General features: G+C 38.5%; 1 protein-coding gene across 3 annotated transcripts in view; it reads right to left on the reverse strand.

Annotated features, from left to right (window-relative positions):
• Positions 1–23,861, reverse strand: part of LOC143041049 (protein CutA homolog) — a 76,412-nt gene that overhangs the window by 48,875 nt on the left and 3,676 nt on the right. Inside the window, exon 2 of one of the 3 annotated variants that reach the window (XM_076212668.1) lies at positions 18,536–18,603. The exons of the other annotated variants lie outside the window; for them this stretch is intronic. Coding sequence (XP_076068783.1) covers positions 18,536–18,559 — 24 coding nt within the window. The 5' untranslated portion in view covers positions 18,560–18,603. The remainder of the gene's footprint in view (positions 1–18,535; positions 18,604–23,861) is intronic. 3 annotated transcript variants of the gene reach the window in all.

Here is a 23,861-nt window from a genome sequence, read left to right on the forward strand (position 1 = left end):
CTTCACTCCGGGGCACACCGCAAGTCTGGCAGCATTAGCTGCCCGACATGCGATGTTGCGTCATAATACTCGCATTATAAAAAATAAAGTCAGTGCTCAATCGTTCGTTCTCTTTCACCCGTGAATTTTGGTAACCATAGAAAATATGATGAAGCCAGTTTAGAGAGAATGGAGGTTACGTAGGTACGACTACAATAAATATAATCAAGATGCCGACGTCGGCATCATCGCGTACCCACTTGCTCCTCATGCCGCCTACATAGGCGTCACCATATGGAAGTGGTTAAGGGAGAGAGACTGGAGGAAGTGGATAGTTTTAGATACTTGGGTGCAAATGTGGCAGGAAAAGGAGGAGTGAAGGTAGAGGTACAATGTAGATTGTGAGAAGCGAGTAAATGCCTTGGTGGATTAAAAAGTGTAATGAGGAATAGACATTTGGGAATGGATGCTAAGAGGAGACTATATGAAGGAGTGATTGTGCCAACAGCACTGTATGGGGCAGAAACATGGAACATAAGAGAGGAAGAGAGAAGGAGTTTGAATGTGTTTGAGATGAGGTGTCTGAGAAGTATGATGGGGGTTACTAGGCTGGATAGAGTGAGGAATGAGGAGGTGAGGAGGAGAACAGAGGTGGAAAGGGAGTTGGGAGATAGGGTTGATGAAAGAGTATTAGGATGGTTTGGACACATGGAAAGAATGAGTGAAGAAAGACTTGTAAAAGAGGTATGGAAGGCAGATGTGGAGGAAGTGAACATGAAGGGACGTCCTAGGATGAGGTGGATGGATGGGGTGAAGGGGGCTTTGGGGAAGAGGGGAATGTCTGTTTAGGAAGGATGGGAGAGGACAGAAGATAGGGGTGAATGGAGAATGGTTGTATATGGATGAGGTTGTGATGCATGAGGTGAAATGGGCGGGGGGATGGGGGGTGAGGTAGTATGTGTGAGCAAATTTCGACACAGCCCGAAGTGATTTCTCCCTGTCTTTTCCTTTTATGCATGGGGGGACAGAGGGGGGGAGGGGGGGTCGCCGATTTAATGAAGTGGCCTTGCTGTGGATGTGCTGTGTCTTGCGACACTGCTTCTGACCCAGGGCAGTGGACAAGGTGCAGGGATGACCCGTCATCCAGGAGGTGCTAAGATGAGAGGGAGGGTGGAGGGGTGTGGAGTGTATTCAGGGATGGAATGGGTGGGAATGATTTTATGCCTTTTCCTTTTTGGCTACCTCCCTTGTATGGGGGAAAAAGCCTTGGTATATGTATGTATGTGTTAGAATCAGAAATGGAGTGTGTGAATGATTTGAGATAAAAGGTGGGAATTTGCCAGGGATGTGTTATGTCACCTTGACTGTTCAATTTATACATGGATGGGGTGGTGCAACAGGTAAGTGCAAGGGTAATGGGTTGGGGATTGAAGATGGTTAAAGAAAATGGAGAAAAGTGGGAGATAAGCCAGTTGTTGTTTGCTGATGACACTGTGTTTGTGGCAGGATCAAAGGAGGGATTGGGGAAGTTAGTGACAGAGTTTGGGAAGGTGTATGAAAGAAGGAAGTTGAAGATAAATGTAGATAAAAAGTAAGGTGATGAGATGTCCAAGGGGAGAAAGTGGCAGCAGACTGAAAGTGAGTATTAAGGGAGAGAGACTGGGGGAAGTAGATAGTTTTAGAGACTTGGGTACAAATGTGGCGGGACAGGGAGGAGTGGAAGTGGAGGTACAATGTAGATTGTAAGAAGCAAGTATATGCCATGGGGAACTAAAAAGTGTAATGAGAAATAGACATTTGGAAATGGATGCTAAAGGGCATGAAGTGATTGTGCTGACAGCACTGCATGGGGCAGAAACATGGAACATAAAAGAGGAAGAGAGGAGTTTGAATGTGCTTGAGATGAGGTGCCTGAGAAGTATGATAGGGATTACTAGGCTGGATTGAGTAAGAAACAAGGTGGTGAGGAGAATGGGGGTGGAAAGGGAGTTGGGAGACAGGGTTGATGAAAGAGTATTGGGATGGTTTGGACACATGGAAAGAAGGAATGAAGAAAGATTAGTAAAAGAGGTGTGGAAGGCAGAGGTGGAAGGGGTGAACATGAAGGGGAGACCAAGGATGAGATGAATGGAAGGGGTGAAAGGGGCATTGAGAAAGAGGGGAATGTCTGTTGAGGAAGGATGGGAGATGACAGAAGATGGGAGTGAATGGAGAATGGTTGTGTATGGATGATGCTATGATACAGGAAAGGGAGTGGATAGGGGATGGGGGTGAGGTGAATGTGGGTGAAAAATTATTTGACACAGCACTAAGGGATTTCTCCATCTTCTCTTTTTCTACATGAAGGGACAGAGAGGGGGGATTGCCGATTAAATGAAGTGGTTGTGCTGTGGATGTGCTGTGTCTTGCAACACTGCTTCTGACCCAGGGCAGTGGGCAAGATACAGGGATGACTCATCATTCACAAGGAGCCAAGATAAGAGGGAGGTGAATGGGATTGGAGTATGTGGGGATGGAATGCATGGGAGTGGATTTTGTGTCCCCCTTTTTTTTTGGGGGGGGGGGCTACCTCCCTTGTAAGTAGGGAAAAGGCTTTGGTATATGTACATTCTTTTTTTTTTTTTAGGCAATGAAAGCTTACCTACTCAGTCATGGAATTTCATTATTGAGCATGGAATAGGAATTGTGTGTATTTACCTAATTGTAGTATACAGGAAAGGAGCAATGCTCACTGGGTCCTGTCTCCTATTCTCTTATTTTCTAACATACCTAGACTCAAATACATGGACAGTTCCAATTCAATTTCTTTCATTTCCAATTATCATATTTAGATTTTAACTCGTGTATTATTTGAGTTTGGGCTATATCACCTTCTAAGCTATTCTTCATATTTATACATATGGAAAAACTGTATTTCTTCACGTCCTTTCGACATATGGTCTTTCTTAATTTACTTCCATGACTTCTTAAAGCCCACCCATCTTTAATCAGGAGATCACTTCTATCAATGCAATCTATCCCTTTGGCCACTTCAGTACAAGTCAAATTCTTGCATGCAGCATCGGCTGCCATTTGTAATGTGATCAAACCAGTTCACTGACTCTGGGGGGGTAACCCATGTCCTACAAAAAAATATGTATAATCAAGACGCCGACACCGGCATCCTTGTGTACCCACTTGTGCCTCATGATACCTACGTAGCGTCATTGTACCAAAGTGGTTAGTCACCTGAACATTGAAATCATGTGACCTCTTTTCTTTGTGACTAATCTTATATCCTTTTACACTAAAGTATATGAGGCATCAGATGACAATGATAGTTATATTATTTACCTTGACAAGGTGCCCCACCAGAGACTACTAAACAAAATGGATTAGAGCTTGGATCAGTGACAGAAAACGGTCACCATTAATGGTGTAATATCCAGGTGGGGAGTGTTTCTAGCGAGGTGCCCAAGGGCTCAGTTTTGAGTCCCTTATTGCTCATTATGTACATAAATGACTTGGACAATGGGATTAATAGTGATGTTAGTAAAATAGGATGCATAATTAGGTCAGGAGATGACACAGAGATTCTGCAGGATGACCTTAACAAATTGTTCACATGGTAAAATGGCAAATGAACTTCAATATCTCAAAGTGTAGCATGTTAAATGTAGGGCTACACAACCCCGAAAATATAGCTTAGATAACACTTTTTTTTTTTTTTTTGAGAAAACAGTGTGAGAAAGATTTGGAAGTTCTAGTGAGTCCTGACCTTAAATCCAGGAAACAGTGCATTAGTGCCAGGAATAAAGCTAACAGAGCATTAGGTTTCATTGCTAGGACAGTTATAAATAGAAGTGCAAAGGTAATTATCAAACTATCTAGCATTGGATCCAACCTTGACTATGCAGTACAGTTTTGGTTTCTGTTTTATAGAATGGACATCAATTCACTAGAATCAGTACAGAGAATAATTTATTTTGATTGATTTATGAAATTTTTGGCTTGAAGGACAAGCGCCAGAGCCGGTAGGCCATTCAGCGCATATCTATCATATACAAATAAATAAATCAAGTAAAACAGTAAAAGCAATAAGCACTCACAAAAACACATCAAAACAAGATATATACACAAGTAATTATATACATAATTCTAAATTTCATAAAACAAATTGATGTCTTTTAAAAACTTTAAAACATTCTCCACATGAGCATCCTCCCCTTAAACTTCTTCAAGAGATAAATTTATCAAAAAGTTTGCCCAGTGCTTATTAGAATATGCAGGGCACTGAATTAAAATGTGTTTAATTGTTAAAACAACTTGGAAAGTAGGGTATTGGGGGGCCAGCCTTTCTGCTCCACTTGCCATAAAAAATTTATGGGTAATGTAGGAATGGCCAATTCTTAACCTTGTTAAAACAATACTTGATCTCCTGTCCAAAGAATGAGACTTCCAAGGGCTCACCAAGGGGTGAATCTCTTTTAACCTGTAAATACCATCTAGCCTTGTCCATTACTCCTGCCACTTCTCCACTGTACTTGCCTGAAGTCTGTATGTGGGATTTTAGTGCCTGTTATGTGACTGAGCCTAGTAGCAGCTTTGGCTGCAACATCGGCCTGCTTATTTCCAGTGACATCCACATGGTACGGCACCCAGCAAAAGTTTACTTTTATTTTCTTCCACCTGGTAATAAGAATCAACCAATCCTGTATTTCTTGGACTAAATAGTGAAAAGGCAATAATTTATTTATAGAGGATAGAATGCTCATAGAGTCTGTAAAATAACAACATTCTTATTAGATGAAACAGAATTAAAAACAAATTTCAGGGCATTGTAGACTGCCAGCAGTTCAGCAGTAAAAACAGAGCTCAAATAAGGCAACTTCCTCTTTAAAACCATGTTATCAGACAAAACAGCACAACCAACACCATCTTGGAATTTTGATCCAATAGTATAAATAAAAACTTAATCAGCATGTACTGATAAGTGTTCTAAAAATTCACTCCTTAGCTCTACAGCAGTTCTATTTTTCTTGTTTTTAAAAGGGCAAATTACAGTGGTAGATTGGTTCCAAGGAGGGAATTTGGAAGGCTTAACCTCAGCAATTGTAACAGGAACAAGTCCTACCTCCTCTGCCCCAACTTCATATCTCACTTCTAAAGGTTTCGGCAGAGTATCTTTTCTCGGAGCTCTGTCTACCAGTTGCTTTACATATTTGAAGTTTGGATTTGTTTTGATGATAACACACAAGATATATATCTAAGGCTTAATTCCTCCCTGCAAATATAAAGGGGAGGAATTCCTGTGTCTACATACAAGCTATCCACTGGAGATGTTCTATATGTTAGTTCTGCTGCTACTAACACTTTCAGTAATTCCTCAGTCACTTACAATTTTCTTCATTTTTTTTAACATCTTATAATTGAACATCACTCATCTGTAGGCCCCATGCCTCTTTAATCCTACTTAGTCAAGTGCCACGTAGTATCAGTATGGGGTGAATTAAACGTAAATTTTCTTCTTCATTTCTTCCGAATAATATTACACTTCTACAACTTAGTTTGATTAAGTACACCAGAGGACTCCCACCTGGGATCCTTTTTACACTCACCAAGCCAATCTGCTTCGACATCACTATCACATTCATCCAATATCTTTGACCGATACAAATAAGTGTCACCTTTTCAGGACATGACTTTACAACCGTACACCAATAATTTCTCTCCTCCTCCACCCTTTTCTCCAATCAGAAAGGCTGTTATACTGTCTCAAGAAATACTGCTTATGCAAGCACTTTTGTCTTGAAGGGAAATGGCTTAGTGTTTACATTTCATCACATCAGCACCAATATCAATACCCTAGCTGGTGTTTACAAACTTTAGGTGGTGAGCGAGATTATGCAACTCAGCAACTCCCTCTTGGCCATTGTTTCAAAACATCCAAGTCATAAAATTAATTTCTCGCCATCTACCCCTCTATCTACCTACTTGTCTACCTCAATCTACCAGCCTCAAAGGATTACAAAGGGATTACAAAGGCGGAGCATGCCGACAGGAGACCTTTTGGTCTATATCTAGGTCGGATGCAAAAAAAAATCATAATAGTAATAAATGAATAAATAAAAACTATAATAATGTAAATAACAAATAAAATACATAAATAAATGCATAGGTATAGTTAAATAATAAACAAACAGGTAAATAGTAAATAATAATGAATTGAGATATAACTAATAATTATTAGTTATATCTCAATTCATTATTATTCATTTATTATAATAAATGAAAATCAGAGAAATGATAAAACAAAAACAATATAAAATAAATGATAATCATTGCAGCATCTTGCTTAGGTGTTTATCTAAATGATTCTTAAAGCTTCAAACTGAACTTCATTGCACTGCCTCTGCAGGAAGCTTATTCCATTAATCAACTACACAGTTGGCGAAGTTGTTTCTACCCACTTCCAAATTGAATCTATTTCTGGACAGTTTGAGACCATTGTTTCTTGTCGGATTCTCATTCAGTGTGAAAATTTGGTCACTTTTGATGTCATCAATACCCTTTAGAATTTTAAAGACCTGTATCAAGTCACCTCTGAGTCTACGCTTTTTGGGGAAAACAGATTCATATGTTTTAGTCGATTTTCATATGATTTATTTTTTATATTTGGGATCAGTTTTGTGGCTAGCTGTGGTACTTTTTCCAGTATGTCAATGTCTTTAATGAGATTCGGTGACCATACGGAAACAGCATGAGGACGAACTAACGATTTATATAGCTTGTTAATGAGTGATGGACTTTTGAAGTCAAAAGATCATGCAATCAGTCCTAGAATCTTATTTGCTTTCTCAGAGGCTGAAATACACTGCTTGGATGATTTGAGATCATTACTGATAATTATGCCCAGATCTTTTTCACTATTCACTTTTGTTAACGAATTTCCAAATAACTTGTAATCGTACTTACTGTTATTTTTACTTATGTGCATTACCTTGTGTTAAATTTCATTAGCCACTTTTCAGACCATTGCTGTAATTTATTCAAATCTTCTTGAATATCTAATTGGTTTAAGTGATCATTTGCCATTCCGCACAGTTTTGTATCATCAGCAAATTTGGAAACAGTAGATTTTAGTCCATGGTCTATATCATTTATATATACTATGAGTAGAAGTGGCCCAAGAACAGAACCCTGAGGAACTCCACTTGTAACATTTTTCCATCTAGAAGTTTTTCCGTTTAAAACAACTCTGTTTTCGATCATTCAACCAATTACTAGTCCAACTTAATAGGCTACCACTTATTCCGTGTGAAGCTAATTTTGTAAGTAGTCTTTTGTGGGGGATGGTATCAAAAGCTTTTGCAAAGTCTAGATATATTAAATCTATATTGTTTCTTTTGTTATAATTTGAGATAACTGTGTTGTAGAATTCGAGTAAGTTAGTCATGCAAGAATGTTTCCTTCTCAAACCATGCTGGCTATCATTTATCAAACGGTTACTTTCTAAATGACGTTCGATAGCATCTCTGATGATAGTTTCCATTATCTTTCCTACAATTGAAGTCAAACTTATTGGCCTATAGTTATTTGGTTTCTTTGTCATCTTTTTTGAATATGGGAGTAACGTTAGCTAGCTTCCATTCTCTTGGGACATCTCAGGATATGATGGATTTCTTGAAAATAATTTCTAATGGAACAACAATCTCATTTTTCATTTCCTTTAAGATTCTTGGATGCCAACTGTCAGGCCCTGGTGTTTTATTAACTTTGAGTTTCTCTATACACCTTTTAATTTTTTCTTTTGATATCCATAATTGATTTTGCTAAGGCAAAATGCTTGGTAAAGCCTTATTAGAGTTATACGATCTGCTCCCCAGTTGAAGCGAGACACTACCTTTAGTATATTAAGTCACTGATTAACATTGCACATGACCTCGTTTATGTGATGGGTGAATGTCAACCTTTTGTCCAAAAACAGACCCAAGTATTTTACATGATCTTCATATGGTAATATAACACCCTCTAAGAATAATGTTGGTATCTCTTCCTTGCATCTCAGTCTAGAGAACCTAATAGCTTTTGTTTTTTCAGCAGAGAATCTGAAGCCCTGCAATTAGCCCATGCTGTTACTAAGTTAATAACCTCTTGAATCTTTTGGCCTGTTTCTAATGTTGTTCATCTGCTGCACACAATAACTAAGTCATCAGCATAAGCCAATCCATGAACTCCAACAGGAACTTGTTCTAACAAACTATTAATGGCTATGCTGAAGAGTGTAGGACTCAGACCACTTCCTTGGGGAACCCCTTCCTCTTCAAGATATGCAGAAGAGAAAGAAGAGCCCACTCTGACTTTTAGATAACAATCAGACAAGAAATCCTTTAAACATACCCCCAATACCCCTCTGCAAGTTGCTTTTGAATGCCTCTCAGATTCTGAATTGCAAAGGCATTCTGAATCTCACAAGTAATAAAAAGTAAGGGATCCAGAGTGCACTTATTTCTTCTAAATCCAAACTGACGGTTAGATAGAAGATTTTTAGACTCCAAAAACCAAACTAAATGCATATTAACCATTCTTTCATAGATCTTACAAATGCAGCTAGTGAGAGCAATAGGTCTGTAGCTTTGTGGGAGATTAGAATCTTTTCCAGCCTTTAAAATTGCTATGATAACTGAAGTCTTCCAAGATTTAGGAGAAGACCCAGAAGACCAAAATTTGTTCAGCACATTTAAAAGGAATTTCTTCAAAGATATGGATAAATGAGCAACCATGGAATAAACAATATCATCCTTTCCAGGAGAGGTTGGTGAGGATAAAGATAAAGCATGATCTAATTCATCCAAGGTAAATAGAAGATCATATGCCTCAGAGTTCGTATTGGTAGGTGGAACTAACATGGTCTTGTTTCTAGTTCTTCTGAAATCAGGCGAACAATGAAGTGGACTTGAAATATCAGCATACTGTCTTCCAAAAGCCTCTGCTACCTTTCTTTTATTTGATATAAAAGTCTTTAACCTTGAGAATGGGCAAAGGAGATGGAGGAAACTTCCCCTGTAATTTTCAAATCCTATTCCATACTAAGGTAGGGGGAGAATCATATTTCAACTAACTAATAAATTTAATGAAGGATTCCTTCCTTGTTTTCTTAAAGATTTTCTTCTGCTTTGCTTGAGCTCTTCTGTACATTATCCTATTGGCTAAACAAGGATATCTCAAAAATCTCTTATAGCAAGTTCTTGTAATCTTTCTGCTCAAGGCACATTCATCATTCCACCAGGGGACTACTGGGCATCGAAGTTTACCAGCTGTCCTAGGAATGGATGAAAACGCACCAGAAAGTATGATGTCTACCAGATAATCATATGCATCGGAGTTACAAGAAAAATCACTAGTCTTCTAATCAATCTCTGTGGATCTCCTAAATAATTCCCAATCAGCCTCTCCTGTCTTCCATTTAGGCAAGCAAGAGGAGGAAATGTTCCTTAAATATTTAATATGGATAGGCCAGGGGTCACTACCATGTAAATCTTCATCTATTGACCAACTGTAATCTAATCTTAAGGATGATGAACAAATAAATAGGTCTATAGCAGAATTTGAATTGTGAAAGACATCAAACCTAGTGTTGGAACCATCATTCATTAAAATGACATCGTTATTATCAATAAATTCTTCAATTATATTACCCCAGGGGTTACACCTTCATTCACCCCATACAGGATGCTTGGCATTAAAATCACCCATTAAGTTGGTCGACCATTAAGCTGGTCGACCAAAGATTGTAGGTCATTTAACTCAAACTGACGGGAATGGTTAAATATGTCTAGAAGTCTATCTTCCAGTTGAGGCTCCAAATACAAAGAACATAAAGTGATTCATTTAGTGGTAAAAAAATTTACTGCACAAACCTGCAACCTTGAATGTAGGTGGACAATTCTGTGGTTTACAGACTTGTTATAAATGATACCAGTACCTACATGAGCATAACCCCCAATCATAGGAGATCTATAAATATTATAACTAAGTCCAACATTAGGGGAGAAATTGCCAAGCATAGTCTCTTGGAGACAAATAGCAGACACATCATGTTCTTTAAAGAGAATCTGAATCTGCTCTCGATGAGAATTAAAACATTGAATATTCCACTGAATTAGACATTATAGTTTTCTTTTTCTTTTTTGGTTCTCCTGACCTGGGAAGAGAAGGCCGGAAGAGAGGATTTACAAGATGGGTTCTTATCTAATTTCTTTGTTTTCAAGGGTGGCATCCTCCTCTCTGACAATGGTCCTTCAGATGTTGATATAGAGCCTGAATTACTAGTTCCTTTCTTATATTGCATATCATGATATGGGTAAGTAGTTGGAGAAGAGGGTGGACTGTGGAGTCTTTTACTGCACACAGCTTCAGACTCCATAGCTTTGCTTCTGTGCATCTCAACCGAGTGAATGGAATAATTCAAAGGTTGTCTGACATCGCGACAGCAAAGGTCACTGACGCCAATATTGTCTAAAGAAAGTCAATAATAACTATGAATAAAATAAAAGGGTAATTTAAAACATATCTTTTTTTTTAAGTAATAATTAAATTTAATTGGTGAGGAACAGTGTGGATTTAGGACAGGTAGAGGTTGTGTAGATCAGATTTTTGTGGTAAGACAGATATGTGAGAAAGCTATAGGAAAGGGGAAGGATGTTTTTTGGGCCTTTATGGATCTGGAAAAGGCTTACGACAGGGTAGACAGAAAGGCACTGTGGGAGGTTATGCAGATATACGGGATAGGAGGAAAACTTCTCGGAGCTGTCAATGTTTTTTGGGCCTTTATGGATCTGGAAAAGGCTTATGACAGGGTAGGAAGAAAGGCACTGTGGGAGGTTATGCGGATATACGGGATAGGAGGAAAGCTTCTCGGAGCTGTCAAGAGTTTTCATGAGAGTAGTAGAGCTTGTGTCAGGATTAGAAATGGAGAGAGTGAGTGGTTTGAGGAAAAGGTGGGACTTCGTCAAGGATGCGTTATGTCACCCTGGCTGTTCAACTTATACATGGATGGGGTAGTGCGAGAGGTAAATGCAAGGGTAGTGGGTCAGGGATTGGAGATGGTTAAAGAAAATGGAGAAAAGTGGGAGGTGAGCCAGCTGTTGTTTGCGGACGACACTGCGCTTATGGCAGGATTGGAGGAGGGATTAAGGAAGTTGGTGACAGAGTTTGGGAGAGTGTGTGATAGAAGAAATCTGAAGATAAATGTGGGTAAAAGTAAGGTGATGAGATGTACAAGGGGTGAAAGTGGCAGTAATCTGGAAGTGAGCATTAAGGGAGAACAACTGGAGGAAGTGGATAGTTTTAGATACTTGGGTGCAAATGTGGCAGGAAAAAGTGGAGTAAAGTTGGAGGTAAAATGTAGATTGAGAGAAGCGAGTAAATGCCTTGGTGGTTTAAAAAGTGTAATGAGGAATAGACATTTGGGAATGGATGCTAAGAGGAGACTGTATGAAGGAGTGATTGTGCCAACAGCACTGTATGGAGCAGAAACATGGAACATAAGAGAGGAAGAGAGAAGGAGCTTGAATGTGTTTGAGATGAAGTGTCTGAGAAGTATGATGGGGGTTACTAGGCTAGACAGAGTGAGAAATGAGGAAATGAGGAGGTGAGGAGGAGAACAGGGGTGGAAAGGGAGTTGGGAGATAGGGTTGATGAAAGAGTATTAGGATGGTTTGGACACATGGAAAGAATGAGTGAAGAAAGACTAGTAAAGGAGGTATGGAAGGCAGATGTGGAGGGAGTGAACATGAGGGGACGTCCTAGGATGAGATGGATGGATGGGGTGAAGGGGGCTTTGGGGAAGAGGGGAATGTCTGTTGAGGAAGGACGGGAGAGGACAGAAGACGGGTGAATGGAGAATGGTTGTATATGGTAGATGTTGTGATGCATGAGGTGGAATGGACGGGGGGATGGGGGGGTGAGGTAGTGTGTGTGAGCAAAATTTTGATGCAGCCCGAAGGGATTTCTCCCCGTCCTCTCCTTTATATGGGGGGACGGAGAGGGGGGGTCGCCGATTTAATGAAGCGGCCTTGCTGTGGATGTGCTGTGTCTTGCGACACTGCTTCTGACCCAGGGCAGTGGACAGGGTGCAGGGATGACCCGTCATCTAGGAGGTGCTAAGATGGGAGGGAGGGTGGAGGGGTGTGGAGTGTTTTCGGGGATGGAATGGGTGGGAGTGATTTTATGCCTTTTCCTTTTTGGCTACCTCCCTAGTAAGGGGGAAAAGGCCTTGGTATATGTATGTAATAATTAAAAACAAAACTTATTTACAACTTTTGAAGAAGGCCAGCTTTTTCGATGAATTTAAAAATGCCACTAGCATTATACACTACTTCCTCTCCAAGGATCTTGGCAAGGATGTATCTGCTATCCCCACCAAGAGCCTCGGAGAGGTATCGGTGTCTAAGATCCCCGAGACTGGGGCATTCAACCAGCAAATGTCGCACAGTCAGGGGGACCAAACATTCCTCACAATTAGGCTGATAATTTCCATCCATCAAATATTTGTGAGTGAGACGAGTATGTCCAATCCTGAGTCTGCATAGTGCTGTTTCCCATCTCCTAGGCATTCTACCATATTCCCAAGGAGATATCACACTTGTAATCTCCTTCATCTTATTAGGATTAACCAAGCTCCAACGTTCCTGCCAGATACTGCGAGTAAAAGTTTTAATTTCTGGAAAGTAATCGCTGAATAACAGTGGGTATTTCCTTGGAAATAGCTCTGTTGCTGCATGTTTGGCTAATTTATCAGCCTCTTCATTCCCATTCACTCCAACATGTGCAGGGACCCAGCAAAACTTTACTTCGGTACCTCGCCTCTAATATGAATCCACTGTAAAAAATTTAAAATCAGAGGATTCCTAGAGTTATAAGCACAGAGTGCCTCCAACACACTTTTGGAGTCACAGAAAAAAGGTCAAGCTACCAGTATCCAGAGTTGCCACTTTCTCAACAGCAGCTAGAATAGCATACAGCTCAGCTGTAAAGATAGAGGCTGAAATAGAAAGAGCCCCTCTGCATAAAAAGTTGCAGCAAAGACATGACACCGGATAAGCATATTAATAAAATAGTCGGAGAAACCTATAATTCATTGAGGTCAATAAAAGTGGCAAAACTCGAGTACGCAGCAGCACTATGGACACCCAGTACCAAAAAGAATATAAAGAAGTTAGAAAGAATACAAAGAGCAAAAACAAAGCTGGCACCAACTCTTTTTAAAATGACATATGAACAAAGACTGTCCAAATTAGAATTACCAACTTTGGAACAAAGAAGGGAAAGAGGAGATTTACTATCTATAGAATTATGAAGGGCATGGAAATCTTAGATAAGAATGACTTATTAAAATGGGACAATGGAAAAACAAGAGGATACAAAAAAAAAAAAAAAATGAATATATATAATTACAGGAGAGATCTGAAAAAAATAGCTTCCCACACAGAGTGATAGATACTTGGAACAAATTGGACAAAGAAACAGTGTGTGCAAACACTATTCAAAATTTTAAGAAAAAAATCGATGCTGAGAGATACAAAGACGGGTCACCACAAGCATAGCTCCCTTCCCGTATAATACAACTAGGTAAATACCAGTAGCTAGGCAGATGCTTGCATGGTGTATCAAATCAAGCATTTTGAGCTGGTTTGGAGAAGCCGAAGAATAGATCTCACAACCATACGAGATTTTTTAAAATACAAGTGCCTTATACAACTTCAGTAATGTTTTTCTATCTGCACCCCAGGAAGTATGAGCCAATACTTTTAGAATGTTCATTGCATTACTGCATTTATTTTTCAGATATTTCAAATGGGCAGTCCATGTCAATCTTTGGTCAAATATTAAACCCAAGAAACGAGTCTCTTGAACACATGGGATTTGTTGTCCTTTAATGTCAATATCAGGGTCTGGATGTATTCCTCAGATTCTACAAAAATGCACAAGGACAGTTTTGCTCATAGAGAACTTAAAACCATTCATCTCTGCCCATTCAATGATCTTACCAATTGCCAGTTGGATTTTCCTTTCCACCATAACCTTTCTTGCTCCAGAAAAAGATATGGACAGGTCATCCACAAAGAGTGTGTGTAGGATATCATGAGGAATGACAAGACGATATTCCATTAATAGCCAAAGCAAATAATGTGACGCTCAACACACTCCCCTGTGGCACACCTTCTTCTTGGCATTTTCTGTCTGAGTATGTATTACCCACCTTAACTTGAAAGATCCGTCGAGCCAGGAAAGCTTGAATAAATAAAGGCAGTTCACCTCTCAATCCTGCTCTATGAATGGCTTTCAGGATTCCATGCCTCCATGTAGTGTCATATGCCTTTTCCATGTCAAAGAATACTGACACGTGGTGATGTTTTGCAGCAAATGCTTCACATATCGACGACTCAAGATGGATTAATGCATCTGTTGTCGAGTGCATTCTTCTAAAGCCACATTAATTTGAAGAAAAAATACGTTTCTTCTCCAAATACCATATCAACCTTGTGTTAACCATCTTTTCCATGAAGGTCAGTGCAATAGGATGGTAACTTGCTGCTAAAAATTTATCTTTTTCAGGTTTTAAAAAAGCTAAAATAATTTAGAGTTCCCATATTGTCAGGTAACTAGTGTCACGCCAAATTCTATTAATAATACTTAAAATTACTTTCTTTGTATGAATAGAAGCATGTTTCACCATTGCATAAGGAATCTCATCAGGGCCTGGAGTCTTATTATTACATGATGACAAGGCAGAATCAAATTCCTTTCCGCTAAATGGTTGGTTATAAGACTCAGTTTTATTGGTAGAGAAATCTAGAGTCTTTTGCTCTTCTCTGAGTCGATACTGATATCTAGGTGAGACTTGTGATTTACTGGATATATTTGCAAAATGATTGGCTAAGGAATTACTCACATCTACAGCACTGGTTAGAATTTGACCGTTTACATTTAATACTGGGGGTGGATTTGGAGCTAACTTCCCCGCAATTTTCCTGAGCTTTCTCCATACAGATGAAGGTGGAGTTCTATCATTTATTGAGGATACATATGATGTCCATGAAGCACGTTTAGCAGCCTTTACTGCACAATGAAATTGTGCCCTACATTTCTAATAAAAAATTAGATTTTCCTCTGTGTGGTGTCTACGACATCTGGTAAGAGATCTTCTTGTTAATCTATGTAACACCTGGAGTTCATTGGACCACCAAAGAACTGGCCGACTTCAAAATAAACCTGTAGACTTGGGGATGTAGTTGGTGCCGGCAGAGTGGAGGGTTTCGTTCAACAGCTCAATTGCACTATTCACTGTCTAGAAGTCGTCAGCATCTCCCTCTATATCGCTCTGCTCCTGAAATTTTTCCCAGTCGGCTTTTTCCAAGATCCACCTTGGTGATCTATATGTAGGAAGATCAAAACCGGCATCAATTACAATAGGTGCATGGTCACTGGTATGCCAATCATCCAGCGTTCTCCAACTGAAATCAATTAAACAATTCGAGCTGGCTATAGAAATATCAATACATGATAATGTTCCAGTTTGCACATGGAAATGAGTAGGCTCCCCTGTGTTGAGTAATCCAATGTCCTCATTTTCTATGAGGGATGCTATTATGTTGCCTTTGGCGTTTGCTACTACATCACCCCATAAGGGGTGTCTGCTGTTCATATCACCAAGTATGAGGAAAGGCTGCAGAAGCTGTTGGAAAAGATTTTTCATATCTTCATATATCAACTGGTCACTGGGAGGTATATAAATAGAACATACTGTGTACCTTCTTCTCCCAAGATCTACTCGCACTGCAACTGCTTGTAATGGGGTTTGCAAATGAACAGTTATTTGAGTAGCGTCATGGCAAACATATAGAACACTTCCACCATGACTTCCTTCTTGAGGATTATATGGAGGGGTGTGGAGTGTATTCAGGAATGGAATGGGTGGGAATGATTTTATGCCTTTTTCTTTTTGGCTACCCCCCTTGTAAGGGGGAAAAAGCCTTGGTATATGTATGTATGTATGTATAACCAAAGTACTCCTGGGACTGGGAATATTTTGGTCTAATTTGCTCTCCTGTAAGCAAACAACTGTAGGTGATATATCATGTATTAGTACAGTCGAACCTCGAAAGACCGGACCCCAAATGCCTGGACCCTCGTATGACCCGTCGAAATGAACAAAGGGCGGACTTTTCAAGCAAAGTTCCCTATTTGTCAGGTAGGTGGCAGCAACGGCCGTACACGTGTACTCAAACCCGGCCCAGTCAAGCCGCCACTAGGGCTGCCGTTTCGTAGAATTTTGTACCAAAATGTAGTAAAATAGCGGCATGCGGCAACTGCACAAGGACATAAGGAAATTTTTTTCTACATATCAGCAGGCTGTTAAAAACATTAAAAAACTCAAACTTTTGTTTAAAAATCATAGAACTAGTTATCAAATAATAAATGGTACATCAAAATATGACTTTTATTGGTAATTGTGTTACTTATAAAATATCATACCCCAAAAGATACGTTTTTACCGTGTAGAAAAAATTCTACGCTAAAGTTTCAGCTTTCTTTTAGTGATAATAATATAAAAAAAATATTTTTATATCTTACTGAATATGTTAGGGTATGGGGGCATTATATACATTCAAGAATAAAAAACTAGAACCAACATTTTGTTAAAGTTTGACAAGTATATCTTGCTATGGAAGTCTGCACACGCCTGAGAAAAATGTATGCCCCGGTATGGCAACACTCCCATTCTACACGGCAGTGTAGAAAATGCGGCAACCCTGGCCGCCACCACTGTCCCGCGTGCATACCTTCCGATATTTACAGTGTACTTAATAAAAAATACAGTACAGTACACTGTATTTACAGTACATTTACATGCCTGTATTACAGTTATTACAGAATTATTAGTATTATAGCATTATTATTACAGTATTGTTATTATTACAGTGTTAGAGTATTATTCTTATGTGTTTCTATGCCATATCATACATTACCTATACGTATACCACTACGAAAATCTACGGGTGTTAGGGTGATATTTTCAATGACCGTACTTTTGGCATGACCGGACCACCCTTCCCCCCAATTAGTCCGGGCATTCGAGGTTCGACTGTAATTTAAATTCATCATATTTCGCTCATAGACCCTGACAATTCCATTGTAGTAATGATATGAAATTTAGTTTTTGTTTTTGGAAGACTCTTTTTGTGTGGTCTTCCCATTGGCACTGCTTATTTTGTAGGTGGGACTACTACTAACTGCTGTACTGTTTGATAGAGTTGGTCTTGAAACACTGGGTTTACTGCCAGCATTCATTCCTTTTTTCATATGTTTCTTTGATGTATGGAGATGTTCCTCATGAATCTCAAGCCAAGTTAGGTCCAGGTTTGTCAGGAGGATCAAGAGGGTCTGGGGGTGGAGGTATAGGTGCCAGTTTGTTATTTGCTGCAGAGTTATCATTTTCTGCATTGGTTGTGGCCATATTTGAAAGTTAATTAAGAGAAATGCATGGAAGAAAGATACTATGGCCTCCCAATGCCTTGGGAGGTGAAGGAAAGTTCCCCATAGGACCAGAAAGTTCCAGAATATGGTAATTTACACATGCAGGACCTCGGAATTGAGCTGTGGACTTTGGCAACCCGATTTGTCCTCTGGAGTTTTGTCCCATAAAGAATGGGGCTGGCATAGTCATCCTGCATGTGTACTGGAAATGGGGGAAAAGGGAGTCAGCAGCCAGGTACCTTCCTCACAAACATGTATTCCCCAGTCAGCGGGCTTTCGGCCCTCGCAGGGAGTAGGGACCTCACGGTATACATCCCCACTTGACTGGGTTCAAACATGCAGCTTGGAAGGCACCAAGTTACCAGAACCTTCCCAGTAAGTACAAGAGAAAGACTGGAGCGTAGAGCTGAGTAGGCAATATGAAGAAGAGGGAGAGGCGAGTTCACCAAGGGGAAGAGTGAGGGGTCGCCCATCTATTACCTATCCAGTTAGGCAGATTTCGTCTGGAAGCTCTGGGTCAACCTTAGCAGCATGGTCAAACCTACCAGGGTGAAAGACTACCCTGCTGCCACTGCTTGACCCTTCACTGCTTCATGCAAGCCCCCCAACTACATCAAAATACTGGGCCCTTGGGGGGTTTGTAGTTTTAATGAAGATGTCCTGATTACATGTATAATAGTATGGTTCTTGTCTGGTGTGGGAGTCAGTGAAACTAGAGGCAACAATTATCATTATTTTCATTCTATATGACAAAAAAACCTCACCAAGCTCCCACATACATCAACCCAACAATGAACTCATGCCCATGACAAGCAAGAACTGCAGTGGCATGCCTACATTCAGATCACCATCTGATACTGATCTGCACTTAATACAGACAAAAGATCTTCACTGAGTAACTTATGGGCTGAACCATTGAGCTTGGTTCCTGAAGGCCATGGGTTGCCTGCAAGAAAGATCTGGGGCAATGGATTGGATTGTGTGACTATTCAAATTCATCAAGTTAAAAATAAACAAAGCAATGATTTACACATACCAAAGCACTTGCAGGTGCAACCATCTTTCTCTTTGCTTGTTTCAAGTAGTATCTGTCAACCTGGTTACCTGGGGTAAAAAAGAATATATATATATATAAATATATATATATATATACTGTATATATATTCTTTTTTTGAATATATGAAGCGGCCTTGCTGCGGATGTGCTGTGTCTTGCGACACTGCTTCTGACCCAGGGCAGTGGACAAGGTGCAGGGATGACCCGTCATTCAGGAGGTGCTAAGATAAGAGGGAGGGTGGAGGGGTGTGGAGTGTATTCAGGGATGGAATGGGTGGGAATGATTTTATGCCTTTTTCTTTTTGGCTACCCCCTTGTAAGGGGGAAAAAGCCTTGGTATATGTATGTATGTATGTATGTATGTGTATATATATATATATATATATATATATATATATATATACACACACACACACACACACGACAGTCGAAGTGACAGCGAAGATTGGACTCCAGAAAAAAACTACAATTTCCATGGATCTCAACAATGAGGGAGTACCTGTGCTGCATTAGTAGGGAAGGGGAAAGCTCGTGGTGTAGTGCGAAGGCGAAGAAAAAGGAGAAGGGGAGGGATTACTGAGGAAAATGTAAGGAAATGAGGAAGGGGATGAACAGGCCCTGGAAGTCAGAAGGAATGTCAACAAGAGATGCGCAGACGACAGAGGTGAAGTCGAAGAGATTAGTAAAAATGTAAAAATTAGAAATACAGATAAGAGCAGAGCAATGGAAGATGAAGATAATTATTTCCATGGATTTAATGAGGGAGATGACCTCCCCCGATTAGTAAGTCTAGAGGAAAAACTAGCAAAAATGAACGAACAGTGGGAGGTTAGGTTCAGTCAACTTACAATGATTACACAGAGTTGATAAGTTGGAAGAAATAAAGGAGAACCAAAACCTAAATAAATAGAAGAATTAAAAAGACAGTTAAAAGAAGCAAAGGATGAGAATGAGGAATAAAATAATAATAAAGAGAATAAAGAATCCATAGCAAAAGAGGTACAGGGTTGGAGAAAAGTCCAAGAGAACAACAAAATTGAATTTAGAGATATAGTAAAACAACAGATGAAAGAACAATCTAAGGACACGATTATCAAAGTGATGAGAGAGAAGGAGAATATAGTAAGAGACTTAGTGGATAAAAAGAAATGTATAATTATATTAGGGATGGAAGAGAAGCATAATCCAAATAGGAATACATGAGTAAAGGAGAAGGAAAAAGTAAACAAGATATTAAAAGTACTTCAAGATGAACAAGAAACAGGGAAAGAAATTGAAGAAATATATAGAATAGGGAAATACAATATACATATGACCAGACCAATTAAGGTTAAATTCAGGTCACAAATGACAGCAGAGAATATCTTATCAAAAACAGGAAAACTAGCAAAAAATTATCTATATAAACACGTATGCATAAAAAGAGAGATGAATAAAGAGGAAAGAGAGGAAGAGAAAACAAAAAAAAATAGAAGCTAAGGGAAAAAAATGAGAACAACAGTCAAAGAGTAGTGGATATGAAAGTAAGGAAATGGTTCATAGCAGAGAAAAACAGAAGGGAAACAGAAAACAGAATGGAGGTAACAGAAAATTAAAAAGTGTCCTTCACAAATATACGAGTAGATGGATTAATAACAGGTTTGAATGAACTGAATGATTACCTGATGGAAAAGGAACCGTACATATGGGAATTGTGGAGACAAGATTGAAAGGTCCATTACCACCCAACAGTGTAGGACATGGTGTAATTTTTGGATTAGAAACAGAGAAGTAAAACAAGGTGGTGGAGTCATGTTCCTGACTAACAAGGATATAAATCTGAGGAATGTTACATATGAAAAGAATAGAGTGGAAATGATTATGATGGAAATAGAGGACAGAGAAAAGAAGAGCAGGAAGTTTGTGGTAAATTAGGTGCCTCCTAAAATGGCTTCATGGGAAGAGCGAGAACACAAAAATATGCTAGAAGACACAAGGATAACACTAAATAAGATAATGGAAGATGGAAGAATAGTTGTAATGGGTGATTTTAACTGTAAAAAATCTGCTGGGAATAGATGACAGTGAAAAGTGGAGATGACCTATGGAGAAATGTACTACTTGATATGATTATAGAACAATGATGCTATGAATACAAGAGAATACTAGGTATATTTCCAGAAATGAGGAAGAACCATCGAGACTGGACCTAATAATCACATCAGAAACTGAAATAGTGGACAAGATTGAATATAAGACACCAATAAGTAAAAGTGACCACATATTAGTTGAACTGGAACTAAATGAGGAAAAATACATAGGAAAAACAAACAATATAGAAAGGGGAGATTAATGTATGGAAAAACAAATTTTGATCAAATAAGAGAATTTTTTTCAAAAAGCAGATTGTGAAAGGATACAGGAGGGAACAACAGAAGAGAAATGGAAAAATTTTGACAATAATTTATAAAGGAGTGGAAAAATATGTTCCAAAACAAAAACAAGAAAAAGAATATGTAAAATGTTGATACAACAAAAGATGTAGTGAGTAAAAAGACAAAAGGGATAAAGCTTGGATAAAATGGAAGAAAGACAAAAGACCTGGAAAATGGAAAATATATACTAGATATCGAAAAGAGAAAATATGAAAAGGATGTCATAGGAAAATGTAATGATCAACCAAAACTATTTTATATATTTGTAAACAACAAACTGAAAAACAAATAAGAATTAGTGAAACTACGCCAAGGAGTTGAATACACAGAGGAAATAGAAATGACAGAAATTATGAACAAGCATTTTAAATCAGTGTTTACGAGGGAGAACATACAACTTAGAGATGTCGAGTGAGAGGAGAAAGTCCCCCCTATGAAAGAGATAGAAGTAACAAGGAAAGAAATAATGAATCACTTGAGTAATCTCGATGTCAGAAAATCGCATGGTCCAGATGAAATGGCAAACTGGATTTTGAGAAAATGCAGGAACGAACTAATAGACTAATACATGGTCAAAATACATAAGCAGTTCATTGAAAGAAGGACAAGTTCCAGAAGATTGGAAAAGAGCAAATATAATATCAGTATATAAAGGGGGAAACAAGGAAGACCCTACTAACTATAGACCGGTCTCTTTTACAAGTATGGTAGCTAAAATCTGTGAAAGAATGATCAAAATTACATGGGTAAAGCATTTGGATAAAAACAATGTACTAAATCCAAGGAAGTCTGGATTTAGATAAGGAAGATTATGTGTCACAAACTTGATGTATTTCTATTCAAGACTAATAGATATAATACAAGAAATAGATGGATGAGCTGATTGTGCATTTCTAGACCTGAAAAAAGCTTTTGATAAGGTGCCACATAAGAAATTGCTAAAGAAACTAGAAACTGTAGGAGGAATACAGGGCAAGCTGCTGAAGTGGATGGAAGACTTCTTGCATGAAAGAAACATGAGTGGTGATAAGAGACAAACACACTAATTGGGATGAAGTGATTAGTGGAGTTTCACAAGGAACAGTTTTGGCCCCAATAATGTTTGCTATATATATTAATGATATGGATAAAGGAATTGAACGTTATATGAGCTTCTTTGCGGACAATGCAAAACTGCTGAAAAAAGTGAACAAAGTAGAAGATTGTGAGTCGCTACAGAGTGATCTCAATAAAGTATGGGAATGGAGTAGGAAGTGGGAGATGGAATTCAATATTAAGAAGTTTAGTATAATGGAATTTGGGAGAAGCAATAAAATAATAGTGGGATCATATACATTGGGAGAGGAAGAAATTAAAAATGTGAAAAATGAGAAGGACCTGGGAATCATTATTATGAATAATATGTCCCCTGAGAAACATATAAAAAAAATTTTTAGAGAAACTTATAATTTAATAAGAACAATCAAAGTGGCATTTACATACCTGGACGAAGAAATGGTGAAGAAAATAATAGTCACTTTGATAAAACCAAGATTAGAGTATGCAGCAACGATGTTGTCACCAAGCACAAAAAAATGTATAACAAAACTTGAAAGAATACAAAGAGCAATTACAAAATTGGCACCAACACTCTCAGAACTATCATATGAGGGGAGACTGGCAAAACTTGAGCTACAGACATTAGAGCAAAGAAGAGAGGAGACTTGATAACTACTTATAGAATCATGAAAGGCATAGAAACTATTGATAGAGAGGATCTAATAAAATGGGATGGTAGAGATACAGGAGGACACTGAAAGAAAATAAAAGAAAAATAATTATAGAAGAGACCTGAAAAAGAACAGCTTTCCCCACAGGATAATAGACGTTTGGAACAAGTTAGATGAAAATGTGGTGTGTGCAAAAAAATACACAAATTTAAAAACAGGCTAGATAAAACGGGATATGAAGACAGGACACCACGAGCATAGCTCCCCTTCCCATAAAAACAACTAGGTAAATACATATATATATATATATATATATATATATATATATATATATATATATATATATATATATATATATACACACACACACATACAAACACACAAAAACATGCAGCAGTGGGCTGATTTGAATTATATGATCACAAAATCATGTGTACTGGACAGTCACTCTACCATGTCAGGTAAGATTCAACACATACTAAAAGTCAGAGACATTAACAGACCTCTCAGAGACATTGAAATCATTAGAATTATAGTGATATTTGGGGTTATATTGGCAAATATCACATGTGTTGGCTGTTAATGTCATGGAATTTACAATCTTGGCACTTTTTATTCATATGTATGCCCTAACATGCCTTATATTTGCAGCAGATTGAATGTAAACAAACTTGAAGCCACTTTGGAGACAGCTTCCATGTATAGTATGTAGGTGGCACCAGCAACTTGCATGCTGGTTTATTCACTAGGTGGAACAATTTATCTTTTCTCCGTATTATGTGTTACTATTTACATCATTTGTATTTGAAGAAGACACACGTTTTTAATTCACTATGAAATGTCATAATAATTGGAATATGTTGAATAAAAATACTTGTACTTTGACAAGTATTAATTGATTTTACAAGTACTATATGATTGTAAAATATTAGGTATGTGATGGCATACATATGAATCAAAATGACAAGATTGTAAATTTCATTATATTAATGGCCAACACATATTTGCCTATAACACCAAATATTACACTGGCCTGCATTTCAAAACTTTTTTTCAAGGGTTAAAGACTGGAAGTGAGTATTAAGGGGGAGAGACTAGAGGAAGTGGATAGTTTTAGATACTTGGGTGCAAATGTGGCAGGAAAGGGGGGAGTGGTGGAAGAAGAATGTAGACTGAGAGAAGT

The sequence above is a fragment of the Oratosquilla oratoria genome, chromosome 30 (genome assembly GCF_046742065.1).
Source record: "Oratosquilla oratoria isolate Oo_2021 chromosome 30, ASM4674206v1, whole genome shotgun sequence".
NCBI lineage: Eukaryota > Metazoa > Arthropoda > Malacostraca > Stomatopoda > Squillidae > Oratosquilla > Oratosquilla oratoria.